Source organism: Sycon ciliatum, chromosome 6, assembly GCF_964019385.1.
Source record: "Sycon ciliatum chromosome 6, ocSycCili1.1, whole genome shotgun sequence".
NCBI classification, from domain to species: Eukaryota; Metazoa; Porifera; class Calcarea; order Leucosolenida; family Sycettidae; genus Sycon; species Sycon ciliatum.
Window position 1 is genome coordinate 24,330,009 of NC_088648.1, and position 26,985 is coordinate 24,356,993.

Below are 26,985 nucleotides of genomic sequence, written 5' to 3' on the forward strand. Positions count from 1 at the left end.
GTGGTTTCATCCCGGACTCTCTTCGGAGGGCTCTGAAAGCGCTTGGATTTTCTAATCGAAGAATAAAATTTATTTGTAATTTGTGCAGTAAGACGTCTCTGCGAAGCAGCTACATCATCTGGTTGCGGCGTCAACAAAAACACTGGTCGGAAGATCCACTTTTCTGAGGTACTGTATGTGGGGCTCCGTTTATTGAGGTGCGTTGAAATTTATTCTCTTTATCTTACTATTTCTTTTCTATAATTTCCCCATATGAGTTTCTATCAGTTGCTGTGAACACCTTGAGTGGAGAGCGCTTGCTCGAGCGTTGAACCGGGTTCTTAATCCACCATACCCAGTTCGCAAGGCTGGGCGGGGTTGTGAGCAGGCTTTCATTTCATCTTTTCTTATTATTTCTTATTATTTCTGCTTTTCATCTCATTACAAAAATTCTGCGCTTTTTCTCCATCTGCGCATAAAATCTAGACTGACAACCTGCTTGTTAAATCATGCACCTGCTTTCAGGCGTAAAAACCCTGTTGTAGAGGTCTCAGTCCTCATTTGTTAGACTTACCTGTCTTTATAAATGTAACTTACTCTCTCTCTTTCTTCTCTTCTTCTCCCCCCCCCCCCCATCTCCCGATAATTATTAGCCCCCGTTTTCTTTCGACGCGTTTGCTGTGCAGTGAAGCCGAGACCCTAGGTCGGTGGAGCACATCAGACACCGTCACCACGTCCACGATACATGCCTGCGATGCTGCACCGCTGCTTTGCATGTCATGATTGGAAGCTGTGGCCTTAGTAAAAAATAAAAAATAAAAAAATAAAATAAAAAAAACTGAGACAATTTCGATGACGCGGAGGAAGTACTTGAAAAAAAGTTATAGATACGAGTGATAAAACATAGAACGGCATGTATTTGGCAGATGAGAACGATGAGGATATAGTATGCCGAGAACACTACTAGTTGTTTTGCAAATATAGTCTACATGAGGATCCCATGTTAGACAGTCGTCAATAATTATACCAAGGTGCTTATGTTCATGGACAATTTCTATGGTCGATGAGCTGCCGGTTTGTCAAACGACTGCCAATAACAAACGGATGTGAAATGAAGGGCGACAGCCAACCACAGAAATCTATCCAATAAATTACAGAGGAAGTATAAACATTTTGAGAGCAAACAATACCCCTTGTAGCTTTGGCATGTCATTTTTTGATTTAGCACCAAAAGTGGCCCTTTTTGCCATGACGGAGGGTGAGTCGAAGTCTCTGTGGATCATTACTAAACATTCACCTGTTATACTGAATACAATGATGACGGAGGACAAGCCGGAGCCTCTGTAGATCATTACAAGCCATTTGACCCTTTACACCAACTTCAATGGCACCCCGTACCAGTTTGTTCGTATGTGTGTGTGTGTGTGTGTGTGTGTGTGTGTGTGTGTGTGTGTGTGTGTGTGTGTGTGTGTGTGTGTGTGTGTGTGTGTGTGTGTGTGTGTGTGTGTGTGTGTGTGTGTGTGTGTGTGTGTCTTCTCTTCTTATTATTTTCAATTGTTTTGTTTGTTGACATTTATTTTACTTCACCAATTGCACAGGCATGTTTGCCTTCTCACCGTTCCATAGGTCCAGTTCTCACAGAAAGATGAAGGAAATTATATATTATAATTATACGACTACACTATAGCTCAGTGGTTAGAGCATCGCTAGCTACAAGTGAAGGTCCCTGGTTCGAGTCCAGGTGGTGACATTCAATTTTTTCTTCAGACTTTTCCCGTTTGTGTCTTTCCCTCAAACTAGTGAAGAAATTATATAAGGAAATGTATAGGCCACCTCCTGGGTGACGCTGAATATGCTGCTCGAGGCGTCAACTGGCCGCCGCCTTCAACTCACTCCTCAAGATCTGGACCCGGAGGCGCCAGATCAGTGAAGGTCTTCGGCTGAGGCTCTACAATGCCTACGTCATCCCAGTCCTTACCTACAACTGTGGCACTTGGGGCCTACCGATGTCGGAGCTCGCGCGAATGGATTCGTTCCACAGGACCCAGCCAAGGAGCATCATCGACATGCGGTGCCCTAAACGAATTAGCAATTACACTCTGTACTAGCGCTGCGGAGCTGTCCCCATCAGCGAGATGATCACAAGGCAGTGCTACAGTCTCGCTGGCCATATCTTTCGTTTGGCCCCAACTGCTCCTCCACAGTTGGCAGTGGATATGTATCTTCGCTTGGCCAACGACGAGGGAACTGAACGCTTCAGGGGTCGACCTCGGACGACTTTGGTAACGGTCTTGCAGATTGAACTGTCATCATGGCATGGACTTACCCTCCACCAGCCGCTAGATGCTGACGCAGTCCGCACACTGGCAGCGGACCGACAGGCATGGCATGGAGCCCGCCCCACCTAACAAGACTGATTCTCGTGATCCACGTGATTCCGCCAGACATGTATGCATATTCTATTTTCTAGACATCAATCCTGAATGGCATAAGCGAAAGTGGCACCCCGCCACCTACGCGGACATGCTTTTAATATAATATAATATACAAATATTACACAGCAATGAATCAAAAAAGTCTCATTCCAAGATAATATATATAGAGAGAGATAAAGACATGGAAGCGGTATAATAATTATTATTATTATAGAAAAGTTTGTTATGTGTGTATGCTGACACTCAATTTGTGAAAATTATTTTAATTGTGAATTAAGCAATGATATTTTTGTAGTCATTTCCTGGCCCGATGTTCATGTTTTGTTTTTGTTTTTTTACAGCCTATAATTGTTCAGTAAGACTAACTAATGGTATCTTCACTGGTGCAGCACCGTTCTTCAGTGCTATGTGTGACGATGGATATCAGATTATTGGGAACAGAAATGTTACATGCTTGACCGCTGTAGCAACAACAACTCCACCTAATTGCAAACGTTAGTATCATGCTTGCAGTCAGCAATCAATATGATCGACTCGTTTTTGGGCAATGTTGAAGTAAAGATTATTATTATTATTATTATTATTATTATTTGAACGGATTGCGAGAGCTTCAAATTCAAAGGATCATTTTGGGAAGTGAACTGTCTGAAAAGAGAAAAAAAACAACCAGACCCATCAGGACTCGACCCAAGAACCTTGCTGGTCAGGAGCAATGCGCTAACCATGGAGCTATGAGACCAGGCTGAACCTAGAAGGTGCTGACAAGTTTTTCACTCCAAAGGAGGGAGAAAGACCTAAGTGCCATCAGTATGTTTGGCACATGTTGTGAGCTGCCTTTGGAGTGAAAAATTTGTGAGCGCCTTCTAGGTTCAGCCTGGTCCCAAAGATCAGTGGTTAGAGCATTTCTCATGACAAGCAAGGTCCAGGGTTCAAGTCCTCAAGTCCATTTTTTTCCCTTTTCAGGCAGTTCACTTCGCAAAATGATCCTTTGAAATATTATTGTTATGATGAAGAAAGGAAAAGGACAAATTGTTACGAGTTATGACAAACTGTCCACCAACGTAACCAGATCTTATACAGTCAGCAAGTGCGACAAACTGGCCCAAAACTGACAAGGAGTACTGAGACATTCGGCGACCTGACACCTAGCTCCAACACTTCTCCAAGACGCAAACCAACAACCTTCCAACTTGAAAGGCTCAGGTTCGGAAAGGTCCAAGAGGGGAAGGAAGCGCAACGAGGAAGAGCATGAGCTACGCATCACGGCAACAAAAAGAATGCCGAACGTTACTGGATTATGACGAAACTAGTAAGACTATTGGACAGACCGGCCCTACTACAACTCGACGACGCAAAGCAACAGACCACCCAACAGTATAATATCAAAAACACAAGAAAAAATAGTCCACTCTCGTCTGTACAATCACATAGCACCGCACTTACCCTCCAACCAATCCGGCTTCAGGAAACAAGACGGGACCGAACTGCAACTCGCACGGATCGTCCACCAGATATCCACAGCTAGGGATGCGGGGAAGCATGTTGTAACGTGTTTCTTCGATCTCAGTAAAGCCTTTGATCGTGTATGGCATCGAGGCTTGCTGAAAAAGCTGAGCCACTATGGTGTCGACGGCAAGGCTCACAATTGGCTCGAAGCCTACTTGACAGGATGCAGACAGCGGGTGCAGGTTGAAGGCACAACATCCGCCTTCATACCAATACCAGCAGAAGTGCCCCAGGGCTCGGTCCTGGGACCACTTCTGTTCCTGGCGTACACCATTGACCTGCCCACTGCCTGTGAAAATGCTACAACCTCGTGTAGCCAGTTCGCGGACGACACCGCACTAATTGCCATTGCAGGCAGCTACATTGAGTGTGAGGCTCCGCTACAAAGAAGCGTCGATGCCGCAGCAGAATGGCTAGAGCGCTGGCACCTGCTAGTCAATAAAACGAAAACCGTCATCCTCCCGTTCTACCATGCTAACCGACCCCCACCACGACTACCCGAAATAAAACTTGGCCAAACCCTATTAGAAACAGTAACACAACATCGTCACCTCGGCATCATCTTTCAGCACGACCTAAGATGGTCAGCCCACCTTGACTTTGTGCTGAAGAAAGCCGTAAAATCTTTTAATATTCTCTTTAGGCTCAAATCAACTCTACACACTAAATCACTCTCTCTCTCTCATTTACAAAACGTATATCCTGCCTATAATTGAATATGCATGCATTGTTGTCACCCCGCTCTCAATCGCAGCCCTTGACCGTCTTGAGCGAATCCAGCGCAAGGCGGCCAGAATCTGCCTCCGTCTCCCCCTTTACACTCCTCTGGATCATTCAACACTGCTCCATCGGCTCAAATGGCCGACAATGTTCTCTCGCCGCAAAGTGAAGCTCACCCTTCTTGCTCACTCCATAAAATACCAATATGCCCCACAACACATACGCTTGCTCAACACCCCCGCTCAAGTTACGGCCCAGTACAGCCTTCGACACGCACGCACTTGGCACCTCCCACCCTCCAGAACCGATCGCTGTAAAGACTCCCCACTGTACAAGTCCCTAGAATACTACAAAGCCCTTCCTGCTAGCATTCGTGACGTCTCCTCCCGACCCGCTTTCAAACAAGAAATCTGCTCACTGCTGATTAACTCAATCTGCTCCTGCAGCGCTCACCCTCTCCCATACTTGTAAAGTTCAAAGTGATGTAAATCACTTTCCAACTGTTTAACCCACAATCTCACCTTCTCATCAATTTATCTCTTATTGGCGATGGTGCCATCGTGAGAATAAAGAATTCAAACTTGGGAGGCTCAAGTTTATGTAACAACCATAGAAGGGGAAGCTAAGCGAAGACGAATTGTAACAAACCGAAACGCCAACATCCTACTGAACGCCACTATCATGTATGATAGACTAGTTATGTACAATAACAAGTAGTTCCACACGACGTACGTTTCGCCGTGTAGGTCATGACGTCTCATCAGGTGTGCAAATTTGAACTCGGATGGTGAGCCAATAATTATAGTTATGATGAAGAAAGGAAAAGGACCAAATGTTACGAGTTATGACAAACTGTCCACCAACGTAACCAGCTGATATACAGTCAGCAAATGCAACAAACTGGCACAAAACTGACAAGGAGCACGGAGACATTCGGCGACCTAACACGTAGCTCCAACACTTCTCCAAGACGCAAACCAACAACCTTCCAACTTGGAAGGCTCAGGTTTGTCACAATTCGTCTTCGCTTAGCTTCCCCTTCTATGTTTATTACATAAACTTGAGCCTTTCAAGTTAGGTGATCTGTTGCTTTGCGTCGTCGAGTTGTAGTAGGGCCGGTCTGTCCAATGGTCTTACTAGTTTCGTCATCATCCAGTAACGTTCGGTATTCTTTTTGTTGTCGTGATGCATAGCTCATGCTATTCTTCGTTGCGCTTTCCTTCCCCTTCTGGACCTTTCCGAACCTGAGCCTGAAGGTTGTCGGTTGGCACTACGGAGATGTGTTGAAGTTAGGTGTCAGGACGTCGAATGCTTCAGGGGTCGACCTCGGACGACTTTGGTAACGGTCTTGCAGATTGAACTGTCATCATGGCATGGATCTACCCTCTACCAGCCGCTAGATGCTGACGCAGTCCGCACAATGGCAGCGGACCGACAGGCATGGCGTGGAGCCCGTCCCACCTAACAGGACTGATTCTCCTGATCCACGTGATTCCGCCAGACATGTTGTATGCATATTCTATTTTATTCCCGTAGCTATGCAGAAGACGTTACTTCAGTAACGTCTGGCGCTAGCCAGGGTCCACACAGCTTTAATTTGGTATTTGTGTGTTTGTGTGTTTGTTTGTTTGTTTGTGTCACGCCTGGCGCTATCCGTATCTGACGGCAAAAAGCATAGGATGTTATAAATTTTTCAATTCTCCTATTTTTTTCCAGGCATATCCTGGGATTCGAACCCGCACTATTGCCCTACATGCATTCCCCCATACACTTCGCATTCATACCCATTCTTCCAAGTTGCTTCACGTTATTATCTTGCGTTTGAAAGCCCTATTTGAATATTGCGGGCAGCTGTATGTGGCCAGCTGTGTTTGATGGTACGGTACGGTACGGGAGACGGTGTCGTATTACCCTCGATCGTACCTGTCCCGTACCTATCCCCTACCGTACCGTGCCATCAAAGATGGCTGGCCACAATGCATATTCAAATAGGGCTTTCAAATGCAAGATCACAATGTGAAACAACTTGGAAGAATTAGTGTGTATGCGAAGTGTATCGGGGGATGCATGCAGGGCGCGCGATAGTGCGGGTTCGAATCCCAGGTTATGTCTTAAAAAAGGATTTTTTAAAGAATTTATAACATCCCTATGCTTTTTTTGTCTAGGTCATCAAGGCAAAAAAAGCATAGCGTAGGGTCCTGAGCTTCCAAGCTCTTTCGTTTTATACTTTGGATGAAGTTTTCCATTAGTCCTATTGGAATTGTTGCTAACGGCTTTTGTTGACGTCACTTCTGTCATTTCATTGTATCGTATTACTCTTCAGACATCAATCCTGAATGGCATAAGCGAAAGTGGCACCCCGCCACCTACGCGGACATGCTTTTCATATAATATTTATAACATATATAGAGAGAGATAAAGACATGGAAGCGGTATAATTATTATTATAGAAAGGTTTGTTATGTGTGTATGCTGACACTCAATTTGTGAAAATTATTTTAATTGTGAATTAAGCAATGATATTTTTGTAGTCATTTCCTGGCCCGATGTTCATGTGTTTCTTTTACAGCCTATAATTGCTCAGTAAGACTAACTAATGGTATCTTCACTGGTACAGCACCGTTCTTCAGTGCTATTTGTGACGATGGATATCAGATTCTTGGGAACAGAAATGTAACATGCTTGACCGATGTAGCAACAACAACTCCACCTAATTGCAAACGTTAGTATCATACTTGCAGTCAGCAATCAATATGATCGACTCGTTTTCTGGCAATGTTGAAGTAAAGGTTATTATTATTATTATCGACTGGTTTTGAGGGAAAGAGACAAACGGGAAAAGTCTGAAGAAAAAATTGACTGTCACCACCAGGACTCGAACCAGGGACCCTCGCTTGTAGCCAGCGATGCTCTAACCGCTGAGCTATGGTGTAGTCGTCATCCAAGCAGAGACCGTTCAACGTTTTCTTCAGACTTCGTAACTCACACTTCCTGTGAATCCACACAGGCGGGTGGGACGCAGCCCTCACTGTAACCCACACACTTCACGTACAAACTAGCACGCGGGGAGCCCCAAGTCATACAATATTGACTGGTATTATTATTATTATTATTATTATTATTATTAGTATATTTGAAAGGATTGCGAGAGCTTCAAATTCAAAGGATCATTTTGGGAAGTGAACTGCCTGAAAAGAGAAAAAACAACCAGACCCATCAGGACTCGACCCCGGGAGCTTGCTTGTCAGGAGCAATACCCTAACCATGGAGCTATGAGACCAGGCTGAACCTAGAAGGTGCTGACAAGTTTTTCACTCCAAAGGAGGGAGAAAGACCTAAGTGCCATCAGTATGTTTGGCACATGTTGTGAGCTGCCTTTGGAGTGAAAAACTTTTGAGCGCCTTCTAGGTTCAGCCTGGTCCCAAAGATCAGTGGTTAGAGCATTGCTCATGACAAGCAAGGCCCAGGGTTCGAGTCCTGGTGGGTCTGGCGTTTTTTTCTCTTTTCAAGCAGTTCACTTCGCAAAATGATCCTTTGAAATATTATTGTTATGATGAAGAAAGGAAAAGGACCAAATGTTACGAGTTATGACAAACTGTCCACCAACATAACCAGCTCTTATACAGTCAGCAAGTGCAACAAACTGGCACAAAACTGACAAGGAGTACGGAGACATTCGGCGACCTAACACCTAGCTCCAACACTTCTCCAAGACGTAAACCAAGAACCTTCCAACTTGGAAGGCTCAGGTTTGTCACAATTCGTCTTCGCTTAGCTTCCCCTTTTATGTTTATTACATAAACTTGAGCCTCCCAAGTTAGGTGATCTGTTGCTTTGCGTCGTCGAGTTGTAGTAGGGCCGGTCTGTCCAATGGTCTTACTAGTTTCGTCATCATCCAGTAACGTTCGGTATTCTTTTTGTTGCCGTGATGCATACCTCATGCTCTTCCTCGTTGTGCTTTCCTTCCCCTCCTGGACCTTTTCGAACCTGAGCCTTCCAAGTTGGAAGGTTGTTCGTTTGCGTCTTGGAGTGTGTGGGAGCTAGGTGTCAGGTCGCCGAATGTCTCAGTACTCCTTGTCAGGTGTGTGCCAGTTTGTCGCACTTGCTGACTGTATAAGAGCTGGTAACATTGGTTGACAGTTTGTCATACCTCGTAGCATTTTGTCCTTTTCATTTCGTCATCATAACTATAATTATTGGCTCAACATCCGAGTTCAAATTTGAATTATTATTATTAGTATTAGTTTTATTGGACTGGGATGGAGAGCCAAGGTTGATTTATAGAAAAAACGCATCCAAGACAGGGATTGATTTAATTAGTTTTTTTTGCATACCAGTAACTGCTACACAGTTTTACAATAGGTCTTTTGCCAAATAAGACACGCAGTGACTTGGCGGGGCAAGGCATGTCTACTGAATGCGTGACCCGGGCACACCATACATGCAGTGCATTACGAGTCACGCGCGAGCTCTTGTTCCTGAACCGCGACGATCAATCACCGCGTTTGGCGTGTACTCACCCACGCGTCGAGAAAATAGTGACTTTCTTTTTTTGTTTTGCTTGTGTCTTTCAAAAACTATGTTTCTTCAAGCGATCGCGATCGCAATCGACATTCTAGAATAATATAATGAGTACGGTCACTGGATTTTCTCTGCCTAGTTCTTGTAAAGGGTTTAGTTTTGTTTTCTAGAAGATCTCTCCAGATTTTTATCCATGGGAAAGGCGATCACTGCTGCGTTCCGCAGTGCAACAGCGACCGATGTTCAGACAAAATACTTTTTTCAATGTCTTCCCTGCTAGCAGGGAATCGAAAAACTGGAGAAGCTAAGAGCGTGAGCAGTGACGAGTTGGACACAAGAAAGTCTTGGATTGCCGCCATTCGTCGAGATGAGCGGAATGGCGACGGGTACCATCATGTGATACAATATAGTGGTGTGTTCTAACCATTTCACTGATGAATACTATAGTCGCTATGAACGATATCCAAGTGGAGTTCAGCCTGGAGATTTAGCTCAGTTTGAAGACTCTGACATTCAGTACTACACTGGTTTTCCTTTGCTTGCTGCGTTTGATGCATGTATTCAATTTCTTCACCTTGATTATAAGAGCGTCTTCCCTTTCGCAGTAAACCAGTGGATGCCGATTCCAGGAAAAGGAAACCCGGTGATGAACGGAAGATTAAGTTAATTGGCTTGGAGAGCTTTTTCATTACCATGGTTAGTCTTCGCCACGGCACACATACCAATCTCGCCGCGTCCTTCCCAAGTGGCAAAGCGATTGCTGGATGTTTTCAAAAAGCTGCATCCTACAACATTCATGATCATAGATGCTACAGTGCTGAAATGTAATATTGATTCCAGTCTGTCTGCGCAGTCGCAACTCTACAGCTCATATAAGACGCATAACGTTACTACCTTGACGTGCCTCATCCGTATGACCCCAGATGGTGGTGCGGCGCTTACCTCCAAGTCATTTACGGGATCCACCACCAGTGACCACGAGCTCACAATCAGAAGCCACTACTTAGATCTTCTGCCAGTAGCCGGCTATAGGACTTAGATTATGGCAGACCAAGGATTTGACATCCGGGATCTCTTGATGCCACATGGCGTAAAGTTGAACATTCCCCCGTTCAAGCGATCAAGCAACAGATGGCCTTAGAAGATGTCCAGAAAACGCAACAAATTGCCACGTTACGAATTCATGTTGAGTGTCTGATGGAGCGAATCAGGGAGTTCTCTATCTTTTCAAAGATCATTCCAACAACTCTTTTCCCTATCATCATTCAGATATGGATTGTTCGCTGCCTGCGCACAGTATTCTAGGCTCCTTTACTTGCTGAAGCAAATATGTTTTCCATGCCAACTGTTGCTAGCATTGCATGGCGAATTGATCTTCAGCAACACGAATTCTGTCATGCCTGAACAATCATGCACAATACGGAGCAGCTAATGACTTAGTGGGTATAAATGTGGATAGTATGATATAATTTAGATTGCAATATTTGCAAAAGTGCAATGAACAATAATACCACTCTTGATGAATATTAGTGATGGCGGTTTATCAATTTCCATGGTCACAACAGACTTACAAGGGCGAATATAAAAGTATCTTTGCAACCATACAATAGGTCTTTTGGTGGAGCACAGCTGGACCCAGTTTCAGGAAAACTAGGACGAAATGTAGCTGCTAGAGGGATGATTATGCTCATCGCGTCGCTATGGGCTTCCACGAGCTCACCGTCAACAATGCTCTGAATGGCAGCGGTTTTCCGCTTTCCTTGCCGATGCCTGCCGCCAAATATATCTGGAGTGCACAGTATTGGATCGATGTGATAGAACCAGGCCCTGAACAGATGGAGAAAGTTAGAATGTAAAACATGTATCGATAAAAATGTACTTTTTCTTGTGCGAAATGTTGAAGACTGCATCCTGAAGTGGTACTTACCGATCGAGCAAATCACCCCGTTTCCTGGACACTCCGGCACCCTCTAGCTCACAGGTAAGTCTTCAACTGGTTCATTGTCCATTTTTCAAAGGACTCGTTGTCCAAAGGCATCAAAAACCGAGCTTTGGGATCGCTAATTCTACTTGATTCTCCCTCGCAGGACTACTATCAACATTCCCTTCATCGCAACGTACCGCCACAAGAGATGAAGTGCTCGGCTCATTGACCGCTTCATCAGCCATGTATCAAACATATCACAAAGGTCCAGCAAGAAGTAAATGCAAAAAAACCTTTCTACATATCGGACAGCAATGAAGAAGCTAGAAGAAAACATAATCTTTCGCTGTCAGTTTTTTTTCCGATCCAGGAGAGTCTCGTTTTTTCTGGCCGCCTGGGTGAGTACACGCCAAACGCGGTGATTGATCGTTGCGGTTCCAGAACAAGAGCTCGCGCTGGGAGGAATGCACTGCATGTATGGTGTGCCTGGGTCACGCATTCAGTACACATGCCTTGCCCCGCCAAGTCACTGTGTGTCTTATTTGGCAAAAGACCTATTGACTAGCAACTCCCAGTATTGATTAGCAGTTTTCCTTCATCGAAAGTTTACACGTACATGTATATGGGTACAATAGCAGGATTTTGTACAGAAGAGGACAATAGCTGCAGTTGCTATTTGCTTTTCCAAACGAACGGTTGACCTGAATATTTTACGTTAGGGTTTTCGCCTGGGCTTGGTACATGTTCAGCGTCCATCTGACTTCGAATTCTTCACAACACAATGTCCTTCAACAGGGCAGTTCCACTGATTCCTTCCACAAAGAAGGCTCAGGAAAGCACTCAAACAATCGTGACACTTCGTTCAAAGCGCACAGAATTTTCGCTTTTCTCCTTTTCTTCATCGAAACGAATCGACACTCCTGGCGCGTCCAGTTCTTTTTCCCGCTTCTGGACAGTGATCAGACTCACTGACATGTTGGCTACATGAGACTAAGCACCATCTACTTCAACTGTGTCTTGTCGAACAGAAACAAACTGAATTGAGCTTGACAGTGAAAGAAGAAAGGAGAACTTCAGGGAAAGTCACCGCCGTGTACAAAACTACAAAAGATTGCATGTCGACCAGTGCTATAGCAGTGGCTAGTGCAGACTGCAGTGTCCAAAATCAAACAGAGCGCGATCCGCGACCCGCGCGCGCGCCCGAGCTGAGCAGGACAGGCCAGTTGGTTGGAGTAGTAAAATACTACTCCCTAGTCAGCAGTGTGTACAGCAGTAGCATGCAAACTGCACGTAAACAGTACAGAATGGTCTTTGTACATACCGGTATGCATGGCCAGTGCATCGCAGTTTTGGGCGATAAAAAACGAAAAGCGAATCGCAGCCAGTGAATTTTGATTCGCAAACTGCGATGCGAACCCGGATAAATTGATCCCTGCAAGATGTGGTAGAGCTGTTAGCCAGTTAGTTGTAGAACGTCAGCACCGTCGGTCAGTGTGGTGCAATGTTATCGCACGATCTCATTGTTAGTAAATGGTGGTGTTAGTGGCTGTGGCAGCCCAGCTCAGTGAATTTGCGCTTCACTGGACGTTTTTTTTGACATGCAATAGCACAGGCAGGAGATGCAGTATAGTTGAGGAAATACTGCAACTCCTGATGCTATCATTGTACGGAGCAATGGGCATCCAAAGGTCCAAAGGTGTGTGTGTGTGTGTGTGTGTCTTCTTTTCTTATTATTTTCAATTGTTTTGTTTGTTGACTTTTACTTAACTTCGCCAATTGCACAGGCAGGTTTGCCTTCTCACTGTCCCATAGGTGCGGTTCTCACAGAAATATGAGGGAAATTATATAATTATTGTATTACGACTACACCATAGCTCAGTGGTTAGTCCATTTTTTCCTCAGTCAGACTTTTCCCGTTTGTGTCTCTCCCTCAAACTAGTGAAGAAATTATATAAGGAAATGTATAGAGATAAAGACATGGAAGCGGTATAATAATAATTATTATTATTACTATAGAAATGTTTGTTGTGTGTGTATGCCGACACTCAATTTGTGAAAATTATTTTAATTGTGAATTACGCAATGAAATATTAGTTATTATTTCCTGGCCCATGTTCCTGTTTTCTTTTACAGCCTATAATTGTTCACCTAGATTAACTAATGGTATCTTCACTGGTACAGCACCGTTCTTCAGTGCTATGTGCGACGATGGATATCAGATTATTGGGAACAGAAATGTTACATGCTTGACCGCTGTAGCGACAACAACTCCACCTAGTTGCAAACGTTAGTATCATGCTTGCAGTCAGCAATCAATATGATCGATTCGCCTTCGGGCAATGTTGAAGTAAAGATTATTACTTCCTCCGTATACAAAAAATTCGTGACTTTTTTTGAAGGCTGCTCATAGCTCTGGAATTGTTCCGTTTGACTTGGAATAACACTCGTGGCATTGCCCTACCTGTTTACAAGCTATATACACAGAAAAAAGCAACTTAGACGAATGAGATTGAGTTTATTCAGAGTCTTCGTCGCTCCTGTCATTGTCACCTGACGACGCTGACTCCGCATCGCCAACAGTCGCTGCTTCCGCTCACATTTCGTCCAGATTCTTTTCATCTGCAATCATGATCCGACGCATGACTTTGGCTACGTACTCTTCATTTCCAGAGCTGTTTACAAATCGGTGTCAACTATATTCAGTCGTTCAAACCCGCGACCTCCATTATGCCATGAAACGAGTCGCTCAAGCACATCCACGTGCTTCGCATTTTCTCGGCAGGAGAATCCTCCCAGCATTCTACAACGGCTTCGACGAGGTCCCTGCGATTCCTCAAGGCGACAACGGAGACGTCTGACTGGAGTGGAGAGAGGCAAAGAAAGCCAGGCCGTCGAAATTACGATCCTGCGCTGGTTGCACTACGACTGAAATGTTTCATCTTGCCGTGCGAGCAGAACCGATTTATGTTCTCACGCTGCGTATGGGGTGCGCACCGCAAGTACGAGCCTGGCCAGTTTCAGGGCAGCGAGTGCCTCGTGACTCCGTGTTCCAGCTGCGAGCTCCACTTTGTCACGGTGTCAGTTTCGAGCAAGTAAGTGTTAGTTTTTTGTCATTTGACTCGTGAGTTCCTGTCTGCAACGTCCTCACACGCATTGCTTCCGTGGAGAATCTGTTCCAGATCAACCAAACCTACCTCAACATGAATGTGGATTGTCAAGTACAGCCTTTGGCGCGGTTCGTTGAGCAGGTTCTTGCTCAAATACACCGTTGAAAAAAGTCACGAAGTTTTTGTATACGGAGGAAATATTATTATTATTATTTGAAACTCGGATGTTGAGCCATAAATAAATGTGGAAGAGAAAAAGACATATGGATACGAGTTAAGAGTAACTCTCCATCACTGTAACATGATACTATATACAGTCAGAAAGTGCAATAACTAGGCACAAAACTGACAGAGTACTGAGACATTCGACGTCCTGACACCTAGCTTCAACACATCTCCGTAGCGCTAACCGACAGCCTTTCAACTTGGAAGGTTCAAGGTTATGGAAAACCAAAGAGGGGAATATATATAGTATCATGTTACAGTGATGGAGAGTTACTCTTAACTCGTATCCATATGTCTTTTTCTCTTCCACATTTATTTATGGCTCAACATCCGAGTTTCAAATTGCACACCTGATGAGCCGTCACGAACCATACGGCGAAACGTACGTCGTGTGAAACAACTTGTTTTGTAGTCAACTAGTCCATCACAATGTCATACATGAGGAGTACTGTAGGAGTTTGGCTTTCGGCTTGTACAATTCGTTTTCGCAAAGCTTCCCTTTCTTTACTTATCTTTGATATTTATGACCCACCCAAGTTGGGTGGTGTGCTGCTTTGCTGCTTCGAATTGTAGTTAGACCGCTTTGTCAAATATCGTACTGGTCTCGTCATCGTCCAGTAACAATCGACATTCTTTGTTTCGTTGGGACTGTAGCTTTTGCTCGTTTTCGTTGCGCTTGCCTTCCCCCTGGATGTAAGCTTAACTATGGGCAAAGTGCATTCTCTGCAGTTGAAGTGATAGGAAGAGAGCCTGATCGAGCCCGTCGCAAACTGCGCGAGGCGATTGAGATTCGTGATGCCAAGCCCCATGTGAACATAAGCACCGGATGGGATTTGTTGTGAATTTTTCTTACCTTCCCCTGCTGCTACTTCAATATCACTGAATAATTATAATATGAGGCGGGTCACTCAAATCCATTCTGTTCCTGATGCCTCGTCGCATCCCTGGTGGTAACAGTTTGGCATGGACGTTTAACCTCATAGTGCATTGACACATGGGGCTCCGTGCTCCCCTCCTGTGCTAGAATTAACACCATCATTATTTGGCAGGTGCCCTCACTTCGTAGAGCAGAACGGCGCGCTCTTCTTCTCCGTGATGTGCACAGTTGCACCTTCTCTCTCCCCCCCCCCTCTGTATAGGTGACATAACTCGCATCATTTTATTTTTTGGCGCTTCACTCTGCGTAACGCCATTCACAGAGCACAATGCGCGCTACCTTCTGTTGCTTCTCCTCCGTGATGTGCTAGTTGCGCCTTTTCTCTCTATCTGTCCCCCCACCCCCTTCTGCACACTAGGTGACATAATTCGCATCTTTTTTGGCGCTACACTCTGCGTATATACTGCTCTTGTGTGGCTTCCACGGTATTCATTGCTAGTATTACCTGACGATGGCCAAGTGCCGAAACGTTGTAAAAATAACGGAACTGGTTCGGATGTGATGTGCAGCGCTATGGGAATGGGTGTGTCCACCCGAATTCTTTTCACAGATGAAGCTGCAGGAAGCCTCAGCCCTTCTTCAAACTCTCCATTCGAATTATTATTATTAACAGTTTCAGAATGACTTTGTATTGGATCGGGTTGCGCGCATAAGTCGGTTGGTGAAGCGCCTTGCTGGCCTGGCTGTGACGCAACCGCAGGCGGCTTATTGCCTTTTTGTTGCGTCTCTGCAATCCCGGTGGACCTTCTTGTAGCGTGTGGTCCCTGCCGACCCAGCCGTGTACTTACCTCAGGACCAGGCCATCAATGACGATCTGCTGCCGGCGCTGACTGGCCACACGTTCAGGCCTGACGGTGCGCTTCGTCAGCTACTATCTGTGCCCCTACGAAACGGCGGTCTCGCTATGCGAATCGGGAGTGTGTGTGCCCAGGCTGAGCGTCTGCTCTGTTGCGATGCGATATACCCTATGGTGACGTGTGTGGTGGTCGGTCTGGGCGAGCGTCGAGTCACCTTCCCCTCTTTGGTCCTACCTAACCGTGAGCCTTCCAAGTTGGAACGCTGTTGGTTTGTGCAATGGAGATGTGTTAGACCTAGGTCTCAGCTCGTTGAATGTCTCGGTAGCCTGTCAGTTTTGTGCCATACTATCGCACTTTCTGACTGCACATCATCTTGTCACAGTCGTGGATAGTTGCTTCATAAATCATACGCATGTGCTTTCTTCTATCTCATATTTATTATTTACTCACATCCATCTTGACTTTTACCTTCATTAGTTGAGCTTTATTAGGCTAGGTGAGATCATGTACGAAGAACACCGCTACTATGGAGGCCAAAACATCACCAGGGATGTAATTTACAACCGTGCTCTATTTCCACTGCGACACAAACTTCGTTTACTCTAGAAAGCAACATGGTGCAGTGTCATTCAGGGATGTGCAGAGCAGATGTTGAGATCTGACTAAAAAGTTGTATCTACTGCGCAGTCATCAAACAACCTCTCTCGATAGCTGTACTCAATCACTGTTTATTTTTAGAACGGAAAAGGAACAAGGATCTGCAAGCCCACACTGAGCCCATTTTTTTTTTGGGGGATTTTTGGTCTTTTTCTACTTTCGTCCCCTTTCAGGAGTCTCTTGTCCACTTTTGACACATCCAAGAAATGGTTCAGTCTCTCCAGGAGATAACAAGTTTGAAACAATCAGAAACTACACTTGTAATGACAGATTCGAATTGATTGGTTTTGCTACAACTACATGTCGCTTTAATGGAGTTTGGTCTGCACCTCAGCCAACTTGCCAACGTAAGTATCATGTAGCGCAATGTAGGGTGGTGCAGGTGCTGCTTCTCGTTGTCAACAATCAGCCACATCCTCTCCCCACCCCCCCCCCCCCCCCGCCCCATGTTGTTTGATTTATTTTATTTTACTTCACCAAATGAACAGGCATTTCTGCCTTCTCACCAGGTCCGGAGACCTAGTTCCGACAAAATGATGAAGAGTGAATGAAAATGTATCCTTAAAATGATTACAATCATGCAGAAGGTTATAATTATGAAAGCGGATAGAAATGATTGAATCACGAGACATGGAGCATGAAGTTATGGAATACGGACACAGAGCATGCAATAAAATTGTGAAAAATTGTGAAAACAAGATGTGTAAAGCTGTGTTCACAACTGGCGCGTGTACGCGTGAAACCAAGCGTTTGTGCGTATTTTTGCTGGCTTTTAGGGCACCATGCATACGGAAACGCGCCCAAATGGAAATTCCAAAATCTTGGAAGTTTCAGCGCGTATCAGGCGCGTACCAGCGTACATGCCAGTCACTTTCACTGACAGGGTCAAACTATTAGTACTCGATGGTGTTAAATACGACTCGGATTGCTGTTTTTTGTGAAAGGCGGAGCGCGCGTTTCGGCACGCATGAACCTCAAGCGTACCGCGCCCACGCGCCAATTGTGAACACAGCTTAGGGCGAGACCAAAAAACGGAGATTCCCGGGCCCTCCCGCACCAAAAATCGAGCCAAAGGTAATTTTTTTAAACAGTTCATACATGTACAGTACTGATCATGTGAGTAGATCTGTGACGTGGAGCCACACAAACTCGAGCTTGTGTAGCAGGCCTGGAGGCAAAACAACCTAGCAACTCGAAACAAACTTTATTTTACAATTCTCTCTCTCTCTCTCTCTTTCTCTCTAGAATGGCAAAACTGCCTCTAGCAGTAAAACTCTGAACTCATTGTGAAAGATACAATAAACGCAATTTATGGAAAATAATCACAAACAGCAACGTACTGTCCTGCGACCGTTGTATGGTAGAACGAACGTCGTATTGAACAGTACGCTGAGCGTATACGCAAATGCTGAGCTTGTAGCGAACGTCGTATTGAACAGTACGCTAAGCGTATACGCAAATGCTGAGCTTGTAGCGTGACCAACGCGTGACCAACGCTACACTTGTACTACTCCCTGATGTACAGATCAGGGCCATTGTTGGCTGAAACGAGAGAGCTTGGAAGCTCAGGGTCCTACTCTATAGACCTTATTCGATAACGTGATTTTTGGACTCGCCTCCAGGGATTTGTCATAAGCTAGGGCACGCGTACGAGAAACGAGTGGCAAGAAAGGCCCAGTTTGTAACCGTTTGAAGGTATTCTTGGAAAAGACAATGCTTGCTCAAGGCAACACAACTGATATAGGGCACTTCGTGCCCTAAGGTGATAACGCGCGTGCTGACAGGATAGGTAAAGGTGCAAGATACAGAGCTAGAGGGCAGATAAGGTTAGCGCTAACAGGGAACTGTTACACCATCCCTCCCTCCTAAGCGAGGCACATGTGCCTCCAGGGAGTCGAGGAATATGTGGAAAGGGAATAATCAAAATGAAATCGTGTCAACCCAACAACGCTCATCTAATTGAAGCACCGTGCAAGGTAACCAAGGACAGTCAGGCGAGTGAAGATAACGGAAATGGGGAAAATCTAAAACAGGAGGGGAATGGATTGCTTAACACAACAAGGATCAAGTGGGAATTCTCAAGGTACACGTGCAATTGAATTTGAGCGAGTAACATTTCGCTGTAACCATAGTGTCACTAACATGCCCTGGACGCCCTGTAACGCCTCAGAGCAACTATCGGCCTACCGGCCTCGTCCAGCAAGTTCTCTTCTGGCTCCCAGGTCGCTTCGTCGTCTGGGTATCCTTGCCACTTGACAAGGTACTGAGTCTGATGCCTTCGCTGGCGATCGTCAAGAATCTTCTCCACCATGTATCTGGTCTGACCGTGCAAGTCAGTGAACGGTGGCGGGGGTGGCTGCCGCCTGCCGGGAATAGTATTCTGCTCATACCGGCGCAGAGCAGTGACCCCCGCCACCGTTCACTGATCCAAAATAGTGATACGGAGCGTCAGGAGTCGCCGCCAATTGAGAGCATGCTCATATCTGGTTCTCAGGCTCGCCGCGAGTTGAGGAAAGGCGCGCAGGGAATCCTGGCGTGGGTCAATGCTACTGACGACGAGGAGGAGGACAGCAAGCCATCAGCCGCCAGACAACACCCAGATCATCAAGAGCAGCTGGCTAACCTTCTGCGGCGGTACTCGGACATCTTTCCAGACGACCTGCCGACCGAGCTTCCGCCAGAGAGGGATGTCGACCATGAGATTGTGACTGAGGAGGGTGCCGTTCCTCCATCACGGGCTGCCTACCGTCTCCCCAAACCCGAGATGGACGAATTGCAAGCCCAGCTCACGGAACTCCTCCGCAAGGGCTTCATCGAACCCAGCAAGTCACCATACGGTGCCCCAGTCTTTTTCGTTAAAAAGTCTGATGGCTCATTGCGCATGGTTTGTGATTGGCGGAATTTGAACAGGATCACCATCAAAAACAAAGCTTGCCTCCCAAACATTGATGACCTGTTTGATACCATTCAAGGTAGCTCATACTTCAGTAAGCTGGATTTACGCTCGGGATATAATCAGCTTAGGATCCGTCAGGAAGATGTACCTAAGACGGCTATCAATACTCCCTTCGGTCATTTCCAGTTCCGGGTTATGGGCTTTGGATTAACTAACGCCCCTGCCACGTTTCAGTCATTGATGAACAGTATTCTCCAACCGTACTTACGGCGGTTTGTGGTAGTGTTTCTGGATGATATTCTTATCTTCAGCAAATCCTGGCAAGATCATCTTGAACATATCCAGACAGTTCTTGAGACGCTCCGGAAAAATAGGCTATTCTGTAAGCAGTCGAAATGTGAGTTTGGTGTCAAGGATGTTCTGTTTCTAGGGCATCGCATCGACGGTGAATGTATCGCTCCAGATCCAAAGAAGCTTAAAGCAGTGAGGGAATGGCAGCCACCGACGACAGTTATGGAGGTGAGACAGTTCCTTGGTTTTGCGAACTACTTTAGAAGATTTATTGAGCACTACTCTACTATATCGCGGCCATTAGAGGAGATCACTGGCAAACATGCCAGGTTCGAATGGAGTGGCCCCCGTCAGCATGCATTCGAATCCCTGAGGCAGGCCTTGTTGAGTGCACCGCTGTTGAAACTAGCAAACGTGCAGAAGCCTTTCAGAGTTGCAACAGACGCAAGTGATTTTGCAATAGCAGGCGTCCTTCTCCAACAGGGGGAAAGCGATAGTGCTTGGCATCCTGTGGCATATGCCAGTCGTAAGCTGTCACAAGCGGAGCGAAATTACACTGCTGCAGAACGCGAAGCCTTGGCGGTGGTGTTTGCACTGCGATCCTGGAGAATTTATCTATTCCAGCATTTTGAAGTGTTCAGTGACAGCATGGCCGTAGTCTACTTGAGCACAAAAGCCAATCTCACTAAGCGCGAAGCTAGATGGGTTGAATTTCTTGCAGACTATGACTTCACAGTTAATCACAAACCCGGCAAGGAAAATATGGCTGATGCGTTATCCCGCCGCCCTGATCTGCGCGGGTCAGCAATTGGCAATGTAGTTGAGGAAAAGGATTGCCCAACCATCCTCTGCTACCAGTGTAACCGTTTGAAGGTATTCTTGGAAAAGACAATGCTTGCTCAAGGCAACACAACTGATATAGGGCACTTCGTGCCCTAAGGTGATAACACGCGTGCTGACAGGATAGGTAAAGGTGCAAGATACAGAGCTAGAGGGCAGATAAGGTTAGCGCTAACAGGGAACTGTTACACAGTTCGTACAAAAGAGTAGTAAAATACCGGTATTTATCTACTCCTATGTTCGCACACGGAGTCCACTGTGCACTGAGCGCAGATCTCTTGCCACTCCCTGGTTCCCGGGACCCCGGTTCACGTGATTGTGACGTTTATCGAATAAGGTCTATGCATAGGGTGGTTTTTTAAGACATAACCTGGGATTCGAACCCGCACTATCGCCCTGCAAGCATCCCCCGATTCACTTCGCATACATACTAATTCTTCCAAGTTGCTTCACGTTATGATCTTGCATTTCCAAGCCCTATTTGAATATTGTGGCCAGTCGTCTTTGATGGTACGGTACGGTACGGGACAGGTACGGTCGAGGGTAATACGACACCATCTACCGCCTCGATGACCTAGGCAAAAAAAGCATGAGGATGTTATAAATTTTCAATTCTCCTATTTTTTTCAGCCATCACCTGGGATTCGAACCCGCCCTATCGCCCTACATGCATTCCCCGATACACTTCGCATTCATAAATCCGCAACCTTAAGACCCGAAAGGCTGCAGGAGCGGACGGTATTTCTCTTGAACAACCTTTTTTTTCCAGTATTGCCTACCCTCTCAGCCTTATCTTTAACCTCACTTTTGCAACTGGTGCCTTCCCTGCTATTTGGAAACACGTAATTGTAACTCCGGTCTTTAAGAACAAGAGAAGTAAGCTCGATGCATCGAATTACCGCCCGATTTCGTTATTGTCAACAATCTCCAAGCTGTGTGAACGTATTATGTACAACCACTTATACACTTACCTGTCTCCTGTTCTACATCCGTCCAAGTCTGGATTCCGAAAAGGCGACTCTACGTCCTGGCAGCTTCTCAGACTTGTTCAATCGATGTGTTCTGTTCGTGAGAACGGCCATTACAGCATGCTATGTTTCTTTGATCTAAGCAAGGCCTTCGACACAGTATGGACACGCGGGCTCCTATACAAGCTGTCGAGCCATGGAATCCATGGTACTTGCTTCATGTGGCTCAGTAATCACCTGACGGGCAGACAGCAAAGGGTGCGTGTCGGCTCTGCTCTGTCTGCCAAAGGGCATGTACGGTCTGGAGTTCCTCAGGGATCAATCCTGGGACCTCTTCTCTTTCTTGTGTATGTAAACGATCTGGCAGAAATGGAACACACATCGCTGTATGCTGATGATACAGCACTACTTGTGACAGCACCCACTCTCCCCGAGGCTAGTGCCAAGTTACAGTCCGAAATCGATGCCGTTATTCATTGGATGGAAAAATGGAAATTGCAGCCCAACTCTTCGAAAACTGCTGTAATGTGTATCCCCCAGTTCTTCATGTGACCTATCTTCATTAGAAACCAGTCCCTTCACCTTTCCAGGCACCACAACCCCGCTCTGCATCGTTGAAAAACACAAGCATCTTGGCGTCATTATTGACCAACACTTAACCTGGAAATCCCAGATCGAAAATTTAGACAGCCGTGCTAGCTCAGTAATGGGATTTCTCTCATCACACATCACCCACCTCCACACCGACTGTCGCCATGTTATCTACACATCTTACATTCTGCCTATTTTTGATTATTGCTGCATAATTTTGGCTGGCATTTCTAAAACATTGATTGCTCGACTCGAAGTTATGCATAGGCGTCTTTTGAAAATATTATTTCGGCTTCCTCGCCTGACTCCAAGCACAGACTTATACCGCCTTGCTTCTGCTGGGCCGCTCTCGGTCCGGGTGCGTTTTTTGGCATGCCAGACAATTCATAAAATTAAGCTGGGCATTGCTCCTCCTCATGCTCTCTCCTGCCTAAGCTGGTTTGTTCAATCTCAAGACATGCGCACCAGAAACTCTCTCCGCTTCCCTATTGCGCGGTCTGCCTCTATGCAAACATCTCCTCTCTTCCTTGCTTACCGCCATTGGTCTCTCCTCCCACAAAATCTAAAATCCTGACAATGTTACAATACATTCACACAGATACTGCAGACTGCAACATACTAGTTGATATCCAGCCCTGCCCTAGTTCCCCCACGCTTCTCTTACTTTTCAGTTCCCCTTTCATTCTTTTTCTTTCTCCCCTCTAGCTCTATTACCGCCATGGCTGGCTATCGCCCATATCACCATTTCATTGGCTAGTGCCACGTGATTGTGAATAAATAATAATAATAATAATAATAATACATAATAATTAGGGCTGAAACGATTATACCAATTACTCGGTAAGCAATCGATAATTCCTTATCAATCAAGTAATCGTTACGTTATAGATTACTCGTTAGGAATTTTGAGTCCAAAAAGCCCTCGTTTTGTGAAGTTTGAATCAGTTTACGCTGTGTGTATGCAGTTGCCAGGGGCATGGTGCATATTCTGAGGTTAAATTGACTTCAAAACTGTCATGGTTTGGAGCTACCCTGTCACTAATGCAGATTTTTGGTATTATGAAGGCCTAGCTTTTGGAAACAGGATAATGTTTGCACAAAATTCTGACGCTATTTGCTAAAGATTATAATCGATGACTCTATCGTTAAGCTAAAGAGTAATCGATAGGTGAAAATCCACGATCGTTTCAGCCCTAATAATAATCCAGGTATGTACCTGAGAAAGTTTAACGAGAGAGCTTGGAAGCTCAGGGCCCTACGCTATGCTCTTTTGCCTTGATGACCTAGACAAAAAAAGCATAGGGATGTTATAAATTCTTTAAAAAAATTCCTTTTTTTAAAGACATAACCTGGGATTCGAACCCGCACTATCGCGCGCCCTGCATGCACCCCCCGATACACTTCGCATACATACTAATTCTTCCAAGTTGCTTCACATTGTGATCTTGCATTTGAAAGCCCTATTTGAATATGCATTGTGACCAGCCGTCTTTGATGGCACTGTATGGTACAGGTAGGGGATAGGTACGGGACAGGTACGATCGAGGGTAATACGACACCGTCTCCCGTACCGTACCGTACCGTCAAACACAGCTGGCCACATACAGCTGCCCGCAATATTCAAATAGGGCTTTCAAACGCAAGATCATAACGTTAAGCAACTTGGAAGAATGGGTATGAATGCGAAGTGTATGGGGGAATGCATGTAGGGCGATAGTGCGGGTTCGAATCCCAGCATATGCCTGAAAAAATAGGAGAATTGAAAAATTTATAACATCCCTATGCTTTTTTTGCCGTCAGATTCGGATAGCGCCAGGCGTGACACAAACAAACAAACAAACAAACAAACACACAAATACCAAACGAGAGAGCTTGGAAGCTCAGGGCCCTACTCTATGCTTTGTTACTTAGCTCATCGTGCATGTTGTGGGAACTGATGGAAATGTTTCCTGGGACGGCGCTGACTCTGCCGAGCACGCGCGTTCTGGAGTCGACGGGATCTCTCTGCCGACGTTTCCTGTGACCGGCGCTGACTCGCCCGTTCACGCCTATTTTGGAGACGCCGGGATCTCTCTTCCAAAGCATGTTTTTGCTGACGCATCGTATCACCTATTCGGCAACGAACATCCATTCTAATTTCATTTCCTCCTCGTCTCCCTATTTCTTTCCAGAAAGTCTCTCTATACATCAGGGAGTCGTACTGTATTGGCAGCTACCCTAACGGGTCACGCCGCCCACCACCCAAGCATGGGTATGATGAGGGACAGTGGCAACAGAAACAAAAAACAGCAAGCAGGGAGAGAAAGCAAGAGAAAGACGGCGATAGTAGTACATCTGGTGTGCGACGTATAGAAAAGAGAGATGACAAGAGATGCGCACAAAATAGGAAACAATAATTATTTTTGCAGTTCCGAAACAATCAACCAGGTCATGGAGTGTGGGCACCCGAAGTCCCGCCTGGACTCCACTGGAAGAACATCCCACGCAGGGATATCAGCGATAGGCCAAGTGTTGAAAAACAGCCATGAGGACACATCGTCTAGAAGTCCACCGCGCTCGAACTGAAATTGCAGGTTCAAACAATTTCCCATGCGGCGTCAGGCAGCGTAACTCTTCTCCCTGCATCACCATCCATCTCCAGCAACCGTCTCCACTCACAGCTCATGCCTCTGCCACCACTGTACTCCTCCAAGCTTCGCAGTTTGAAACCATTCGGGGGTCAGCTACACCACCGCGAATGGAGAGACGAGGACGACAACGGTCGTGACTGAAAAGACACTGCCTTGGCGACCGCGTCGCGGAACCCTCGCCCCAGCAAATTCAGAAATACGCCAGGGGCAACTCTGGTGGACTCAGAGCCACTTCCTTGGCAAGACTAGTAAGAGAAACGACTGAAAACTCAGATAAAACGGAGCTACAAAAAGTGCAACCGTCCCCTTCAAGCACAGTTGCAACACACAGGGAGTCGTATACATGTACATAATATTGTGGCCAGCTGTTTGTAGCCAGCTGTGTTTGATGGTACGGTACGGTACGGGACAGATACGGGAGCCAGCAAATGGCCAGCTGTGCGATACGGTACGGGACAGATACGGGATAGAGCCAGGCGTGACACAAACAAACAAACAAACAAACAAACACCAAATTAAAGCTGTGTGGACCCTGGCTCGCGCCAGACGTTACTGAAGTAACGTCTTCTGCATAGCTACGGGAATTAAAGCTGTGTGGACCCTGGCTAGCGCCAGACGTTACTGAAGTAACGTCTTCTGCATAGCATATGTGTGTTTGATCATCTTGTGCCACGCATAAACTCCAACCCGACTTATTAGTCCTCGGCCCTCTTGTACCAAATTAAAGCTGTGTGGACCCTGGCTAGCGCCAGACGTTACTGAAGTAACGTCTTCTGCATAGCATATGTGTGTTTGATCATCTTGTGCCACGCATAAACTCCAACCCGACTTATTAGTCCTCGGCCCTCTTGATCGATTACCCACTTTCCTTGAAGAACGATCGATAAAAAACAGGACCTTTTGCAAAAAAACGGCTGAAAAAAGGAAGAAAACGGGTGCTCAGAATGAGATTCAAGTACACAACCATGGTCCCGGCAGTTTATGAGGATGTCGCTCATAGATGCGCGATTTCGCGCAATGTGCACACTAATCGTATTGCAAATACGTTGCTATCAGTTGGAACAACACACATGATCACCTAGGCCACTTGGCATAGCGGAGGCTCCTGTCAAGCCCTCTGGTTTGAAACGAGAGAGCTTGGAAGCTCAGGGCCCTACACTATGCTTTTATGCTTTTTTGCCTAGCTCATCGTACATGTTATTAGAACTGATGGAAATATTTTTTTCCGTTGATTGGCCACATCATTGTATTGCAAAACGTTTCAATCAGTTTGAATATGAGTTAGGCAAAAGTATTTGAAGAATTTATTGCGGATTATTATTTTTCTCTAATTTCCTCCACTTTAGGTTTGTTCCTTCTTTTCTTTTTATCTCCTTATACTGTAAATCAACAAATTTTGGCCGATGAGAAACTTTGGCCGATCCTGAAACGAAACTTTTCGCCATCATTAAACTTTGGCCGATTGGAGTTTTCAAAAAAGAATCAATCGGTATTTTTTGCTCTCACATGCATCCATTGCTCAATAATGCATCATTTGCCTCTATGACAAACCTTGGCCTGAGATTTACTTTGGCCGGTTGGTACCAAGCGGCAAAATCAGCGAAATTAAATCGCCAGCGAAAATTAGTTGATTTTAATAAAATAATCGGATTTTGTGGCCTTTTTGTAGTAATACATTGACATGTTGAGCCAATCAGGTGAAATTATATTCCATACAATACAATACAATACAGCAAATACAAAAATAATGTCCTTACCTTGATAGGGTGCTTGTGCTTAACTGCTGCTGACGGCCGAATACATGGTCTTCATCAACTTGGGTCTCCTGTAATACGCATCCTGTCTATCCTGTCTACGTTTCCTGGGACCGGCGTTGATTCTGCTGATCAGGGGCGTTCTGGAGTCGACAGGATCTCTCTGCCGACGTTTCCTGGGACCGGCGCTGAATCGCCCATTCGCGG

General features: G+C 45.7%; 1 protein-coding gene across 1 annotated transcript in view; it reads left to right on the forward strand.

The window, feature by feature from the left end:
• Nucleotides 1-1,227: 1,227 nt before the first annotated feature.
• Nucleotides 1,228-26,985, forward strand: part of LOC135820148 (sushi, von Willebrand factor type A, EGF and pentraxin domain-containing protein 1-like) — a 51,090-nt gene continuing 25,332 nt past the window's right edge. The window contains exons 1-5 of the mRNA XM_065333460.1: nt 1,228-1,237; nt 2,756-2,908; nt 7,210-7,362; nt 13,219-13,371; nt 16,982-17,155. Coding sequence (XP_065189532.1) covers nt 1,228-1,237; nt 2,756-2,908; nt 7,210-7,362; nt 13,219-13,371; nt 16,982-17,155 — 643 coding nt within the window. The remainder of the gene's footprint in view (nt 1,238-2,755; nt 2,909-7,209; nt 7,363-13,218; nt 13,372-16,981; nt 17,156-26,985) is intronic.